The sequence below is a fragment of the Taudactylus pleione genome, unplaced genomic scaffold, assembly GCF_031769625.1.
Source record: "Taudactylus pleione unplaced genomic scaffold, aTauple2 ptg000837l, whole genome shotgun sequence".
In the NCBI taxonomy this organism is placed as follows: domain Eukaryota; kingdom Metazoa; phylum Chordata; class Amphibia; order Anura; family Myobatrachidae; genus Taudactylus; species Taudactylus pleione.
The window spans coordinates 792,488-809,666 of NW_028285239.1; the positions used below are offsets into that span (position 1 = coordinate 792,488).

Consider the following 17,179-nt stretch of genomic DNA (forward strand, 5'->3'; position numbering starts at 1 on the left):
TGTCCTAGGGCTCGTAGCTGGTGAACAGATCTATGGGAGGGATCTAGAGTCCTACTACATGGAACAAGAAAAAGTAGACTGTGTATAATGCGATATAAGGCACTGGCCTCTAAAATTAGAGATCTTTGAACATATGAGTCATTTATCTGAAATTTTTCATGTGATCTATATGCATTTTGTTGATGGGCACAGCGGCATTGACATCCGACAGTTGCACTGTATATATTTATATCAGCCTCTTGTATCAAGTGCCAGTCTCATCTGATTTGCCCACTCACTAGTGCAGATGATTTGAGAATTTTAACTCATTATTATAAACACTAGCTGAATTCAGGCTGAAGACCACTTTGACCAACCATTCTGCTAGTTAAAGTACATTAATGGGACAGGTAGAAGATCTATCAGTGGTGTCCACCTTTAGCTTCATCTTAAATAACGTCGACCTTGTTGGAAAGAACATTGATTCCAGTGATATTGTCGGGTCATGCATTCTAGATCTTGACCATTACGGTTTCAAAGTTAACACTTAACATTCACTTAGCAGACATCAACCCGACATTACAAGCTTTAGTCAAAAAGTTTTTTGTCATAGACAATAAAATAAGGCAGGTCTAGCAATAGCAGTAGGAAAACCGTGGTATCCCTGATGTGTGTAACACTGAAACAACTTTTGGAATAATGTAAAAAAAAAAAAAAAAAGCAACTTTAGGGGGAGGTCAACTTGTAAACAGTTGAAGACCACCCGATAATCCCTCATCAGTAAGATTGACCAGCTCTCTACAAATGCTTATGTCAAGTCATTCTGCGGCTGGTGTCCTCCACATCCTTCTCTGCAGCAAGATTCATAAATATGGGACCTGAATCCATTTTTTTGTCACTTAGTGTGTATATATGCTAATATATTTAAGTTAAACATTCCACAGAGATATATTCATGATTTGGTGGCTCGGTATACTTGTTAGTATTGTGGATATATTATTCTTGGTGGTTACGGTCTAGCTTTGATTTTTGACTGTGTGCTTATCTTCCATTTTTTGCCTTCTCCATAATGAAAAAAAAAAAAAAGTACAAAGATGTTGAAGGCTACACTGTAGCACCCAGCATGGCTTCTGTCTCTGTCACGATTTCATTTTGGTTGGAATCGAGTCCGAAAAACCTGACCTTCAGTTCCTCAGCTGGATGGACCACAGGGACTGGCATAATTTTTGGGAAAGTCCTGGTTGCCAGCTCAAACCTGCTCATGCTGGCCAATTCTATCGCCAAGGTCTTCAAGAAGAGCTTGGCCAATTGTTTGCCCAGACAGTTCCGTATTCCACCACCAAATGGTAGATAATGGAACCTGCCATCTTTGTCTTCTGTGCGGTCGGATCCAAAACGATCTGGGTCAAAGACATCAACATCCTTGAAGACTGGAGCTGTGTCATGTGTGTCCCGGATGCTGTACAAAACACTCCACCCTTTTGGAATTTGGAAACCCTGTACATTGGAAAACAAATAGTCGCTATTAGGACGTCAGCAGGTATGGGCAAAATATAAGTAGGGGAAGAAAACCGTGCAACTACTAAACTTATTAAATCTATTCTGAATATCAAATAATTAACAATATTAGGAGACGAATCAGCACATATGGTGCTCTGTTATCTGCATTGAACGTTCTTTTTCTATATCAATATATATGTGCTTAGTTAGTAAGGAGCCATGTCAATGGACTGGTGTACCTGGATGTGGATGTACTAGTAACACCCCACAAGCAAAAACAGTGTGTAAGACTGAAGGCAGCATCTTCTGATTTTTAAATATAAATTGTGAATAACTCCTGAATAGTATAACCACCAAAGCTTAGCAGCCGTCTGTCAACTTTGGTTATTCCAGTTGAGGTTTATTAACAAAAGCTTGTCCTCTTTTAACTTTAAAGATTTCTGATGGCTCCTTGCGTCTGCAACCGATATCAACCTGTAAAAATCTATTTCAAAGTACTTACGTCCAACTCAAAGGTTTGCAACACCGTCCGGTATCCCCCGGAGATAGGACTGAAAAGCCTCAGAAGCTCCTTGATGACGCAGTCCAGGTAATGCAGACTGCTGATGGTGTCCACACGTAGCGCGCCCTCACAGACACAGCCGTTGTGAAGGATGCCGTTACCTCGCAGTTCCTCCCTCAGCTTCTCTAGGACAGCCGGGTGCTTGAGCAGCTGCATAATGAGAGACGTGCTGGCACTAGCAGTGGTCGCATATGCTGCAAATATCAGTTCCAGGGTTCCATCCTGTGCGAGGGCAAAAAAAAAAACATGAAGCTGTCAGGGAAATCTGTGTCTCCTTACTGAAATCCGCGCTTTGCGGCAATGCATATTTTACCACCCTTCTAGCAAACAAATTTACAACTAAGATAGTGTTCCCGCTAGGCTGTATTAGCGATGGCAAAATGCGCTCTGCCCTTATCGTGGTGCCCTCCTGAACCAGCCTGCCGGGTGCTGTCACCACCCATGGGCCGCAGTGTTGCAGTGCAGCTCTCACCGCCTATGAAAAGAGGCATCGATCACAGTGAGGTGAGAGCTTGGGGGCAGCCCAGCATGTTTGTAAGTGCTGGGCAAGACCCCCCCCCCCAAGAGTTATGAAAAGGGGGAGTGTCTTAAGAATACGCCCCCATTTCTCGTGACCACACCCCCTACTCGGGGTGCGCACAGTGCCATTTTTTTACGGTCCCCACCCTGCCCCTCGTCGGGCCTAGAATGAACATCATAAGATGTTGCATCATACAATTCCCTGATAATTAAGAGAGTAGAGGGAGTGCTTTTTCATTTCAGTCTATGGTACTGGAATATATAATGCTGACTCAATTAGACAAGCAGTATGGTGGGTCCACCGAATATTAATACAAGGCTTATATTCAAAATTCTCTATATTGTACTTTCACACACACCGAGCAACATGGGGGTCCGGCTGGTAGATCTAACTGAAAATTTTGCCTTTTTACATTATCTCCGTTGACTAATTTTGTAAAGCGCCCCCACTGCCTACACACCATGGAAACAGTCGTTTTGTGGGCAATGCAGGGTAACTATTCACAAGCAGTAAGGTGGCTCACTAGATTCTAGTACTTATTACCGTTCAAAAGTTTGGGGTCACTTAGAAATGTCCTTATTTTTGAAAGATAAGCACTGTTTTTTTCAATGAAGATAACATTAAATTAACCAGAAATACACTCTATACATTGTTAATGTGGTAAATGACTATACTAGCTGCAAACGTCTGGTTTTTAAAAGGAATATCTACAGAAGTGTATAGAGGCCCATTTCCAGCAACCATCACTCCAGTGTTGTAATGGTACATTGTGTTTGCTAAGCACGTTAGATGACTAATAGATGATTAGAAAAACCCTTGTGCAATTATGTTAGCACAGCTGAAAACAGGTTTGCTCGATAGAGAAGCTATAAAACTGGCATTCCTTTGAACTAGTTGAGTATCTGGAGCATCATATTTGTGGATTCGATTATACTCTCCAAATGGCCAGAAAAAGAGAACTTTTATATGAAACTCGACAGTCTATTCTTGTTCTTAGAAATGAAGGCTATTATATGCGAGAAATTGCATACCGTTGAAGGAAATTGAACATTTCCTACAACGGTATGTACTACTCCCTTCAGAGAACAGCACAAACAGCCTCTAACCAGAGCAGAAAGAGAAGTGGGATGCCCCGGTGCACAACTGTGCAAGAAGACAAGTACATTACAGTCTCTAGTTTGAGAAATAGATGCCTCACAAGTCCTCAACTGGCAGTTTCATGAAATGGTACCCGCAAAACGCCAGTGTCAACGTCTACAGTGAAGAGGCGACTCCGGGATGCTGGCCTTCTATGCAGAGTGGCAAAAAAAAAGCCATATCGGAGACTGGCCAATAAAAGGAAAAGATTAATTTGGGCACAGACATTGGACAGAGGAAGATTGGGAAAAAGTGTTATGGACAGATGAATCGAAGTTTGAGGTGTTTGGATCACACAGAAGAACATTTGTGAGACGCAGAACAAGTGAGAAGATGCTGGAAGAGTGCCTGATGCCATCTGTCAAGTATGGTGGAGGTAATGTGATGGTCTGGGGCAGCTTAGGTGCTGGTAAAGTGGGAGATTTCTACAAGGTAAAAGGGATTTTGAATAAGGAAGGCTATCACTCTATTTTGCAACGCCATGCCATACCCTGTGGACAGCGCTTGATTGGAGCCAGTTTCTTCCTCCAAAAGGGCAATGACCCAAAGCACACCTCCAAATTATGAAAGAACTATTTAGGGAAGAAGCAGGCAGCTGGTATTGTGTCTGTAATGGAGTGACCTGCGCAGTCACCAGATCTCAACCCCATTGAGCTGTTGTGGGAGCAGTTTGACCGTATGGTATGCAAGAAGTGCCCATCAAGCCAATCCAAAGTGTGGGAGATGCTTCAGGAAGCGTGGGGTGAAATTTCTTCAGTTTACCTCATCAAATTAACAGCTAGAATGCCAAAGGTCTGCAATGCTGTAATTGCTGCAAAAGGAGCATTCTTTGACGAAAGCAAAGTTTGAAGGACAAAATTATTTCAAATAAAAATCAATATTTCTAACCTTGCCAATGTCTTGACTATATGTTCTATCATTTTGCAACTCATTTGATAAATAAAAGTCAGTTTTCATGTAAAACACGAAATTGGGTGACCCCAAACTTTTGATTGATAGTGTATATTCATGATTATCGGTTCAGGCCGCCACGCGGCAGCTGCACGCTACGTACAGTAGATGACGTGTACACTTTAGGTGTGAAACATGAACGATGCAGGTGAGGCAGACGTCACATGATGCTCCATTGCTCTAAAGACAAACACCTGCTCTCCGTGAAGCGGCTTCCTGCTCTGCGATAGCATCTGTTTGCTCAGTCTTTTTTCAGTAGCTGGAGTTCAACAAGCAGTCTGGGTACTTGGCACAGAAATGTACCTGGGCAATGGCCAAGTGGCCTGGGCATGAATTCTCAACATGTCAATGGTTCCTCTGCCATTACCACCATATGATGTAACTAGATCCGCATCCAGCACTGAACTAACTAATCTCCCGCCCATTCTCCAGAAGCCAGGGAGTCTCAGGCAAGGATATATGGGGTACCTGCGTCCTGAGACCCATTCCTGGCCCGTGGATCTCACGAGAGCGACAGAGATGGTCATCAGTGTGTAATCACGCTTGCCCTGTAGGACGTCATCTAACAGACGTGTACTTGCTGCTCTGCAGGAGTCCTATTCTTATGACTAGACCTATGTGAGAACGCCCCTTCTCTCTCCTGTTCTCCCACTCCGGTCTTAAGGTTTTGACATGTGTAAAATGCGTGTGGGTCTGCAAAGGGGCATATGCATGGGTTCAGCTTCAGGTATTCTGCAGAGCGAAATCACGCAGGACACGATAAGCACACTGGCATTGTACTGTGACTATGCATCAGCCCCTGTGTAATTGAGTCTTCCAATGGATGTGAATCGCACGGAAAACTGCTGGTCTGCATGGAACCACACTCACCTTCAGTTCCTGCATAGTCAGCTCATTGCCGTGTTCCTTCCCACTCTCAATCAACACATCCAGAGCATCCGTATAGTCCTTCCCTTGAGTGTTCTGCAGCTTCTCCTGAATAGCTTTCTCCAGTCCCGTGAGTAGGGTCTCGCGCGCTCGGATACCCTATTCAAAAAGAGAGAACCATGACGACCGTGCCAGGATGTTCTCCATAAGACACGCATACATACATACATACATATACAAAATAAAATTATTTATAATGCAGGTAGAGATGTCATGATGAAAATGATTTATTGTTATATCCAGGTTCGTCATGTGAAAACATGACACAACAGCCTGCACGACCTTTGCTGAAAGCGCCAGCGACTTGCACAGTATTACCATTTACGAGGCATCAGAAATTCTCTCAGCCTCCGCTCTCACTTCTCGCACTGCCCTAAAACCCAATAAAACAGCAGGTTTTTCACACAGTAGGTGAGGACGAAACAAAATACGTTTCTAAGTTCCATGACTTAAGCGGAATTTGGCTAAATCCTAAATTTAAAAAATGTATTGGTTTCAGCCATCAGTCATCTGTGGGGAATGAGATCATTCTGATGAAGAAGCTTCTTTTGTGGGCAATATATAATAATAAGATAATGAATTCCCCTTGCAGGACAAAAGCATGAGAGAAGGAAGAACGTAAAGAAGCATTATATAATAAGCCACTGTATCTCATTTCCAGACTGCTGAGGTTTGTAAAAATGTGTCCCTGCGCAGTGCCACTTCCATAGCTTTGTGTGCAATTCTCAGTATTGCTCTGTAATATTGATGACCTGCTCAGTGCCACTTCCATAGCCTTGTGTGCAATTCTCAGTATTGCTCTAATATTGATGACCTGTTCAGTGCCACTTCCATAGCCTTGTGTGCAATTCTCAGTATTGCTCTATAATATTGATGACCTGCTCAGTGCCACTTCCATAGCCCTGTGTGCAATTCTCAGTATTGCTCTGTAATATTGATGACCTGCTCAGTGCCACTTCCATAGCCCTGTGTGCAATTCTCGGTATTGCTCTGTAATATTGATCACTTGCTCAGTGTCACTTTCTTAGCCCTGTGTGCAGGGCCTCGGGGAAGCAGGGGCTTCAGAGGTGGGGACAACCCGACTTTGCAAGGCCCTCCTTACCACCAGGCTCCACAGCACCCCATATAATTCCGCCCTGCAATCTATAGAACATTACCATGGGGTGATATTCTTTGGAAACTCACACAACTATATGGCTGGTAACATAAGACAATAAAATTTGAGATCTACAACATACTGTATTTCCTAAAGCAATGAAGTATTAACATCATTCATGGATTGTGATATGAAATAAGGATAGCAGGTAACTTACCCTTCGGTAACCACTGAACGGCAGATCCACCGGCAAGGAGAAGACGTTCTCGACGAACTGCTGAAAGACCCGGAACAAATGGCTAAGTTCCTCATCAGACAGCCTGAACCCTAGCAGGACTCGGATGGCCATACGGAAGGTCAGCTTCTGCACCTCACAGTAGACACTGATAGGCTCCGGGTGACTGCTCCAAAGCCTCAACGTGTCCTGGATCACCAGCTGTATTTTTGGGAGGTAGGTCTCTAGTGCCTCATGGCTGAAGATTTTAGAGAACACCTTCAGGAGATAAATAATACAATTTGTCACTATAGCAGAAAAAAATCAACATGACAAAATCAATAACCGTTGCTACACTTATTGCAGACAGAGGCTGGGACTCTTCACCCAGAGTTACTTGGCAACTGCGGAGGCCAAGAGTATAACATGGGCAATAGCTGGACGTCTCTCAGCAAGAATAATAAGGTAAGAAACCTGTCAGTCTGAGCTGGTAGGAAACACAAGCAATGTGTGAATTTGAGAATTTCCCCAGAAGTCAGCAGCCGTCGGTGCGGTACATGTAAGACTTTCCTGGCTGAATCCCCATTCTCCCAATACTTCTGTTTACCAAGTTTTTTTGTAAGTTAACACCTCTGCAGCTTTCAGCCGTTACATAGCGGAGCGGCACCTGTACACGACGGCTAGACATCTCGTAATCTGCATAATAGGGCACCTGTTACCTGTGCTGAACAGTGGAAACCGTTTTGTGGGCTGCACGATAGCTCACCCTTTCGTTTCACTAAGTGTACGAAGGAGGCACGAGGCACTCTGCAACATTTACAACATGCACTGACTCATCTGGCATCTGTGCTCTCTAGCTGTCTGTATGGTGCATCGGAGGGGACACAAAGTTTCTTGCACATAGCAACTGAAATAACCAACTCTGCCTGATTATATAAATATTTGGCTGAGAAGCAAGGGGTTAAGCGAGGATACTAACATGGTTTGCAGTACAAGTTATTGGTGTTGCGTGAATGAAAGTGATCTGAAGGTGCATAGCAAGTTTAACTTTTTTTTGGTTTGTAGAAATATTGGACAAATTAACCCATAACTAAACTACATTGCTCTCAAGCAACTCGGAAGATGATCTGTGTCCCAACTGCTAAAATAGGAACTCACCGCCTCAGAATAACTATGTATTATATTTACAGTCAATGCTTGTTAAGCCATGCATAGCCACTTGAGACACTTCAAATCAAGCAAAACCTTCTACAATTAACACATTCATTTGTACATCAGGAAAAAAAAAACAGAAAAGTATCCACTAGTGCCTGTTATGTGTAAAATGCAAGAAGTGCGCCCTCTAGTGTATCTTTCATGAATTGCTCAAACTACAAGACTACTGTGTACATTCCTAGCTGCCAATTGATTTTTCAGGACATTACAACTTGGATACTTGGTGCCAGCTGTGATTAATTTCCGGTATGTTCTTAAAGTGCCAAATTGTTTGCTGCGCTGTTTCAAACAGAAATTGCAACTCTTTTGGACGGTACCCTAAGGCAAAGCTAAATTAGTTTTATATTAGTATATTATTAGTTTTGCACTAGACATTTCCAGCATGTCTGAATTACATGATTTGAAGACTAATTATTCAGTAAACTAAGTGAAGAAGGAGTGTTTAAAAGGTAAATGATGACCAATATTTATTTCCATTTAAAAGTTATAAAAAGGTAAATACTTACATTTTTAAAAAAAAGTTTATTTAATGCAATGTTAGATATTGATTTGGCATTATGCTTTTGCTCTGCCAGTATTATGTTCGGGTTTTTTTTCTTTATAATCTGCAAGCAAACTACCAGCTCCTGTGGAACTAACAGTAAGAGCATGCCTATTTTTAAATACTTGCTTGTGCTCACCCTTTTGTAATTTTTTGGCTAATTTTTTCTATCATACACAAGTAACCTAGGTCTCCCTGGCACAGGTGTAAGTAGGCAGCTGAGACTGCAAGTGTCTTACCAGAGTTTTTTTTTTTATAAAGGAAGTATCTTGCCTAGGACTATATAGAGTCTTACTCAAGCTCTGTCCCCGTTTTCCTGCTTTTATCATCTATTGCCCTGGGCATCGTATACTGGTAAACCTTTGGTGTCTGATGCAAAGTTGAAGTCGCGCATGTTTGCAGAGTGTATCTTGCATGTTTTCAGTCACACTGCGCACTCTCCGGAAGCAGGCATAGACAAGTACGAGCAAGCTGTGCAAATTTCCTCCATATGGACAGACGTACACATAATGACCATACAGATGACTTGCGTGAAACTCAGTATCAGGCCCTTGGTATCATAAAAGGTGCACTAACCATGCCCTCTACTACTTACTAGTGTCCAATGCCCTTTTCTACTTACTAGTGTTCAATGTCCTCTTCTACTTATTAGTGTCCAATGCCCTCTTCAACTCACTAGTGTCCAACGTCCTCATCTACTCACTAGTGTTCAATGTCCTCGTCTACTCACTAGTGTCCAATGTCCTCGTCTACTCACTAGTGTCCAATGTCCTCGTCTACTCACTAGTGTCCAATGTCCTCGTCTACTCACTAGTGTCCAATGGCCTCGTCTACTCACTAGTGTCCAATGGCCTCGTCTACTCACTAGTGTCCAATGGCCTCGTCTACTCACTAGTGTCCAATGGCCTCGTCTACTCACTAGTGTCCAATGCTCTCTTCTACTCACTAGTGTCCAATGCTCTCTTCTACTCACTAGTGTCCAATGCTCTTTTATACTCGCTAGTGTCCAATGCTCTCTTCTACTCACTAGAGTCCAATGCTCTCTTCTACTCACTAGTGTCCAATGCTCTCTTCTCACTAATGTAAAATGCTCTCTACTACTCAATGCTCTTCTCACTAGCATGCAATGCCCTCTTCTACTCACTACTGTGCAATTCTCTTCTACTCACTACTGCGCAATGCTCTCTTCTACTCACTACCATGGAATTCTTTTCACCAAAGGCATCGGGGTAAAGGGCACAGAAAGCAGTCATGTAATGGTATAATCATGTCTGTGCTGTCAATGTAACACCTTGTCTAGAGTTATACTATGAAGCACCTGCAAACTCCAGGAGGAGAAGCTGAAATTAGCAGGAATTCTGTGTCACGCTGGCTACAGTGCTCTGCGCCCTATTATGCACGATGTCTCCCAATCCCACAGCGTTCTGCGACAGGAGGACTGATGGGAAAACTCGCAGCTGCTCCCTCAGCATCATACAACAATGCAGAGGAGATCCCGGCCACATCTCAGAGTGCCATTGTAACCTGTAGCAGCGGACTAGGGGTCTGATTCCGAGACTTAAGCTAATGGAATCGCAGCTGCATCCTCTCACGGATCGCAGTTGTTAAAATATGCTAATCTCTTCCCAAGCACAGTCGAGCATTGGGACGCCCATTGCTGCATTCTCATATCCTTCCAACGGCATAAACATCAACGCACATCGGGCAGTCACACGGCTTGCAAGTCAAGTCTAACTAGCCACAAGCACTGCTGCTCTCCTGCCACGCTGAGGGCTCTCATGCAATGAAGGCGATCACAAGGGCTAAATTATGCATGTCTATGAAACGGCGTGTAAACGGTCCAGCACGCCTGTTTTTCTAAGTACCCCCAAACGCTGACTACCTGTACCCACTTTGCATGTGGTTTCTCTGTACGAGTGCAATCGCAATGCAGTGTGACTTATGCGCACTGGCAAACAATTGCTGGATCTGCGTAAGTATTGGCTTTGCAAAAATCTCTGACTCAGGCTGAGGCAATATTTCTGGGGGCGCAGTTACCCTGAATGATGTTATTAGTTCCCCATTAATTGCTATGCTACATTTACATGACCATTGGGTTATCCTACAGACTGGTGGCAACAAGGACATGATAAAAGAAAAATATATTGTATTAAAAGAATGGACATTATTTACTGTCCATGCAATAATATAACACTATCACAGCGTCTATCATTACACAAACGCTCTTTCATTGGACAGTAATTTCCGTGTTCAGCAGTTTAGAGGAGGAAACATTAAATATCTGTGGAATTGTTTTTCCTAAAGGTAACGTTGATTTTTTTTCTTTCCTCTTGTTATATTTAATATAATGAATACAACCAAAAGTCTGCACTCTAAAGCAAGATGGCGACCTGAGGCGTGTTTTCGGATGGTGGGACACCATTTGAACTCAAATTTAAATTAAATTTAAAAAATACAAAGTATGGCAGTTTCACAGCAAATTCTAAAAAGTTATCCTGTAATATAAAATCACTTAGAAAGAGGCTGCATCGCCGACTAGTTCCGTGTGGTTATTTCAGTAGAACAGCAACTGAACAGCCAATATATTTTGTTGAGAGAGGCCTGCTCTTCACACACATCCCCAGGAGCCAAATCCTGTTATGAAAATTATGTAATAATGCATACTGCCAACATCTGAAAGCAATATCCAAATCCACTTTCTGTGGGGCAGGAGAAATTGTTCTGTGTTGAATACATCTTACAGACAGAGGACAATACAGAAACCCCCTCTCCCCCAAACATGACCTGACCACTGCATATGATCATAATACACATCTATTACACTGTATACAGACATAGGACACTACACCCCCAACATGTCCTGACCACTGTACATGATCATAATACACATCTATTACACTGTATATAGACATAGGACACTACACCCCCAACATGTCCTGACCACTGTACATGATCATAATACACATCTATTACACTGTATATAGACATAGGACACTACACCCCCAACATGTCCTGACCACTGTACATGATCATAATACACATCTATTACACTGTATACAGACATAGGACACTACATCCCCAACATGTCCTGACCACTGTACATGATCATAATACACATCTATTACACTGTATACACAGACATAGGACACTACACCGCCAACATGACCTGACCACTGTACATGATCATAGTACACATCTATTACACTGTATAAAGACATAGGACACTACACCCCCAACATGTCCTGACCACTGTACATGATCATAATACACATCTATTACACTGTATATAGACATAGGACACTACACCCCCAACATGTCCTGACCACTGTACATGACCATAATACACATCTATTACACTGTATAGCGAGCGCTCTGGTCAGTGCGTCCGGCTCTGAATCAGGCCCTGAGTGCATCTGATATTTTTGTCAATGCAAGAGCGGAACGGAGAAGACTAACGGAGGTTGGCCTAAAAGGTAGGATTCACTGAAAAAAGCCATTGCTGAATAAAAAGCAGCAGCAGAAACAAATACAGTGGGCAAAAGAACACATTGCAGAAGGTCAGTGGAAACAAGTGATATGGAGTGACGAAACTAAGATATCGAAATTTGGTAGTGATGGGAGAAAATATCGGAGACGTCGCATCGGGGAAGAGGTAGATCCAGATTTTATGCAAGCGACAACAAAGAATCCTAAAAGTGTTATGATCTGGGCATGTATAACAGCAGATGCTGGAGGCCGCCTTTATGTCATAGATGGCACACTGAACAGCAGAAAGTACATTGACACCATCCTACAACCAAAACTTCTACCTTCTATCAGGGATCTGTTTCCAGATAATGCCCCATTTTTTTCCCAGCAGGATTCAGCTCCCTGCCACACTGCACGGACATGCAAAAAGGGGTTCACGGAGAATGACATACAGGTGCTGGGATGGCCAGGAAACAGCCCAGACCTGAACCCCATAGAACATTTGTGGTTCTGTTTGAAAAAACTGTTACATCTGAGGTCTCCATCCAATAAAAGACAATTCATTCAGGCTATAATTGTTTCATGGCACCACATAATAAAGAAGGAAGAGCTCCAAACATTGGTTGGCTCAATGACACATCGCTGTGCTGCTGTCTTGAAAAATAAAGGATACCCAACGAAATACTGATAGAACAGTAACATCATAAGTACACAGGGATTTCACCCTTAGGGCTCTATTTATTAACATTATTTTTACTAAAATAAAGTGAAAAAGGGTGTTTTCACACCCTTTTCACATTATTTTAGTTTCACCTGTAGTTATTACAGGGCAATTGGAGTAGAATTAGTAAAATTCTACTCCAAGCCCTAAGTATCACTTATTTTTAGTAAAGCAGATCGCATTTCCCATAATTGTAATGGGAAATGTGATCCGACCATAGTTACTAAAAATAAATTGTAAAAAAATACCGGTGGAAGCCCTGTGATAATAACGCCACCTGGGAGGTGGCGTTATCCAGGGTCTCCCCCAGTTACCGGGCTCCCACTCTGCTCTAACGGGGAGAGCAGAGCCGGGAGCCGGTACCAGTAATCAGCTGTGTGGTCTAAACAGACCGCAAGCTGATTGCTGTAAAAAAAAGAAGAAAAAAAAATGAAACCTTTTTTTTTTACTTACCTGAATCCAGGGACCGGTGATAGCTCCTCTGCGGTCAGCTGGTCTCCCACAGTGCACTGCGGCCCGGTCATCAGGTGATCGGGCCCCAGAGGTGATCGGGCCCCAGAGCAGTAAGGGAGATCACCTGATCGGGAAGCCCGGAGAAGATCACCGGAGGCCAGGAGGATGCAGGTAAGTGTAAAGAAGGGAGGCGGGGCTTAGCCTCGGTGGGGGTAGCGGCGCATGCGCGGGCTCTTAGTCACGGTATTTTTTCCGACAATACCGCGACTAGAGTGCGGATGGGATCCGCAGGGACAGAGCTTTATCGCAAGCTCTGTCCCTGCAAGGGATTTATAGTAAATCCCTGTGATATTGCCTGAATTCGCAATGCGAATTCACTCGGTAATATCACATTACAATCCGCATTCAATATGCGGATTGTAGTAAATAGAGCCCTTTGTGTTGTTTTCACTGCATAACTTCCCTTGTAATGCCAATATCTAACCTCTGTTTATTGTGTTGAATTCGGCATTAAATTTCCTTTCATTTGATATATGAATCATCGCACTGCATGAAGTGTCACAGTTTTTATAAGCATTCGAAGTTGAAAAACAGTCAAATTTCAAAAAGTGTCCGCAATTTTGGCCACCACTGTATGACACTACACCCCCCCCAACATGACCTGACCACTGGGATTGATCATAATACAATTATAAGGTTGAGTTTCCCACATCCAAAATGCTTGGGACCAGCGGTATTATCGGAATATTCAGTGTTTTTGAATATTTGCATACTATAATGAGATATCTTGGGAATGGGACCCAAAGCTAAACACAGAATTTATTTTTGTTTATATACACTTTATACACACAGCCTGCAGGTAAGTTTATGCAATGTTTTCAATACTTTTGTGGCTCAGACAAAGTTTGTGTACATAGATGAAATTCATATACACCTTATACACACAGCCTGAAGGTAATTTTATACAATATTTTTAACAATTTTATGCCTTAAACAAAGCTAGTGTACATAGAACGATCAAAAAGCAAAAAACTTTCACTATCTCAGTCATGCCAATAAAAATTCAGTATTTCAGAGTATTCCGGAATATTTGGATATGGGAGATTCAACCTGTATACACAAGTAATTGGACACTGACAGTAAATAGATCAGTGAGGTGTTAGTGACGTCAGTACTGTGTAGGTCACCACGTGCAGTGATTACTGCAGACACCATAACTGGCAAACGGTCCACAAGTTCCTGGACAGCAGCAGGCGGTATGTTCTGCCATTCCCCCTTATGTACAGGGACCGACTGTGACACTGAGGAAGGACGAGTCAGCCTAGAACGCACCTGTCACTCCAATTCATCCCAGAGGTTCTCAATGGGGATAAGATCTGGACTCTGAGCTGGCCAGTCCATTTGAATTGCGCTGATGATGAAGGTGGTCGCCAGCGCCAGCTAGCTGCTTCTGTAGCTGATAGGTGCCTTTTTGCATAGCGTGAGCGTATATCATATGACTACGAGCTGTACGCATCTTGCAATTTGTCCAAAACTGCTAGTGGCGACAATTACGGGATGTTAGTTAATTTTAGGTCGGTGATTTTGGATATAAAGGTGTCTAAACTTAGCACAGGCACCTTAATGTGTGTATGTAGATGTAATCTATGCAGTATATGTATTTACCGGTGTGTCCACATACATCTTACTTCCTTGCGCGTTAAACAGCCCTACTATGCCGTGGCGTGACTCGGTGGCACTGAGCATCTTTACGTGTGACTAAAATGATACGCTGCATGTCTATATTCTGTGTGCGAGTGCATGCGAAATGCTAGCTTACAGTGTCACAGCCATGCAAAATATTACGTTACCGCGTCAGCGGCTGTGACACTGCGACGCAGCATTCCGCATGCAGACACATGCGCTGTTGCACACAGAATACAGGCATGCCACATATCACTTTAATCAGAAGAATCTGCTTGTGCATCCTAATTGCATCACTTTGCGAATAAGACTCCTTTGACAGTAAAGAGTCGCACCAAAAGACGCCCGGCGCTACAGAGTCACACAACACTCAAGTGTTTTGTCTAACGTGACTAGTAGCGCACGGAGGTGACATGTACGTGGACACATCTGTATATAGTGGGATGCAGCGGCTAGACTCAGACTCATTTTCCTTGCAAAACATTTTGCTGCTGCTCCGCTCCTTATATTGACAGCTTGTATCATAACAGATCCAATATACATACGTCTACTAACAAGGCCATAAGCAAAAATAAATCTCTTACCTCCTATCTGCACTAGATCTGCGTCTCTCATCCACACACTTTAATTACTCCCATTCACGTTACAGGACTTTCTATGAGCTCTGTGGAATGCCCTCCGAAGACTTTCCTCTAGCCTCCAAACATTCAAGTGTTCCCTGAAAACCCCCTCCTCAGGCAGTTTAGCAAATCCTTGAACCACCCCTTTAATCTCCATAAGATGCTCTACCCACTTACCTCCCCACTACACAGTTCAAACAAAATTTACATGTGTTCTTTCCATACTCAAACGACTGTCTGATTCCAGGCCCAAGTCGCTGCCAACATTACTGTATTACTGGATCATACTGACCACTAAGCACTTTCTATTTGTAGCTCTTTATGTATCAAATTCCTATTTCTCTATAGAGTGCAAGCCTTGTTTTATTACTGTGCTGTATAAATAAGTGTTCATAATACTAGTAATAAAATAATAATAGCTCTCTGGCGTTGAGCATCTAAACACTAATGTTCAGAGGTAAATATTTGAAACACCGTCCTTAGAAACAACACTACATTGTACAGCGTGTCAGGGCGGATAGGGCCAGGACTCAGGGATTTATCGCTGTGCCGTGTGGGGGTGTCCGCTACGTGCAGGCTGAGCCCTCTGATGATGTAACAGAAGACACCGGAGTAATCCTGCCTGCTGGGGCTGAGCTCCCTGCAGCGTTTGGGTGTAACCTCCCATCACTATTACAGCGTGATTTATGGGAGAAAGCGAGGTGACATATCCCACATTGCCAGGAGATGAGGAGTCCTAGGCTGGCTGCTTGACACAGGTCTCAGACAAACCAGTTCTAGGAGAAAAGCTATTTTCAGTCTTACATAATTGCATATTTTGTACTCTCCGCTCCTCCAGTTCCTCTCACCGTGCAATCTCTTACAGGCAAATCAGGTATCCCCCATCTCCGCCAGTCAGACTACCCTTGTCACACTAAGCAGGGTTTTGCTAAGTGCAATTTGCACATCAGCTTTACTACAGTGTGCACGGCTCCTGCTGACCCATACTATAAGGAAATGGAATTTACTTTAAAAAAAAAAGTTTATGGGGTATAAAAAGTGCAGGGTCCGGCCAGGGAGTCCGTTTACTACAGGACTCATTCACGCAGCAGCGATACAATTCCTCTCCAGGTGCCAGCCAATGGGACCTGGACAGTCGTAGTCCTGAACACTCTTTTCGGTTAAGATTGTTCTGTATGCGCCCCACATAACGATAATTATAGGTTCTAATATAATATGACTGCACCGTGAATTGTGTCATTGGAAACCGTACATCACATGCCAATGGCCTTAAGTGATTTCATTACACAGGAGCAGACCTTCATTATCTCCACCGGGATAAGAAGTTCCCTAATTAGGTTTTGGGGGGGGGTTTCAGTGAATATTTGCCGACATTCCCTAATTTCCAGCTTTTAGCGATTGCCCAGAGGTTGGAATTGTTCTTCTTTGTCAGTATTGGGAAATTGTGCAATAGCACATTAAGTGGTCTATTTACTAAGCAGTGTTAGGAGACAGAGTGAAAAGTGATAAGAAAGTGATAAGGTGCCAGCTAATCAGCTCCCAACTGTCATCTCACAGGCTATGTTTGAAAAATGACAGGAGCTGATTGGCTG

General features: G+C 43.1%; 1 protein-coding gene across 1 annotated transcript in view; it reads right to left on the reverse strand.

Annotated features, from left to right (window-relative positions):
* Positions 1-653: 653 nt before the first annotated feature.
* Positions 654-17,179, reverse strand: part of CYP26B1 (cytochrome P450 family 26 subfamily B member 1) — a 33,524-nt gene continuing 16,998 nt past the window's right edge. The window contains exons 3-6 of the mRNA XM_088458479.1: positions 6,890-7,165; positions 5,520-5,675; positions 1,982-2,263; positions 654-1,476 (exon numbers count right to left, since the gene is read on the reverse strand). Of these exons, the coding sequence (XP_088314605.1) occupies positions 1,084-1,476; positions 1,982-2,263; positions 5,520-5,675; positions 6,890-7,165 (1,107 nt within the window). The 3' untranslated portion in view covers positions 654-1,083. The remainder of the gene's footprint in view (positions 1,477-1,981; positions 2,264-5,519; positions 5,676-6,889; positions 7,166-17,179) is intronic.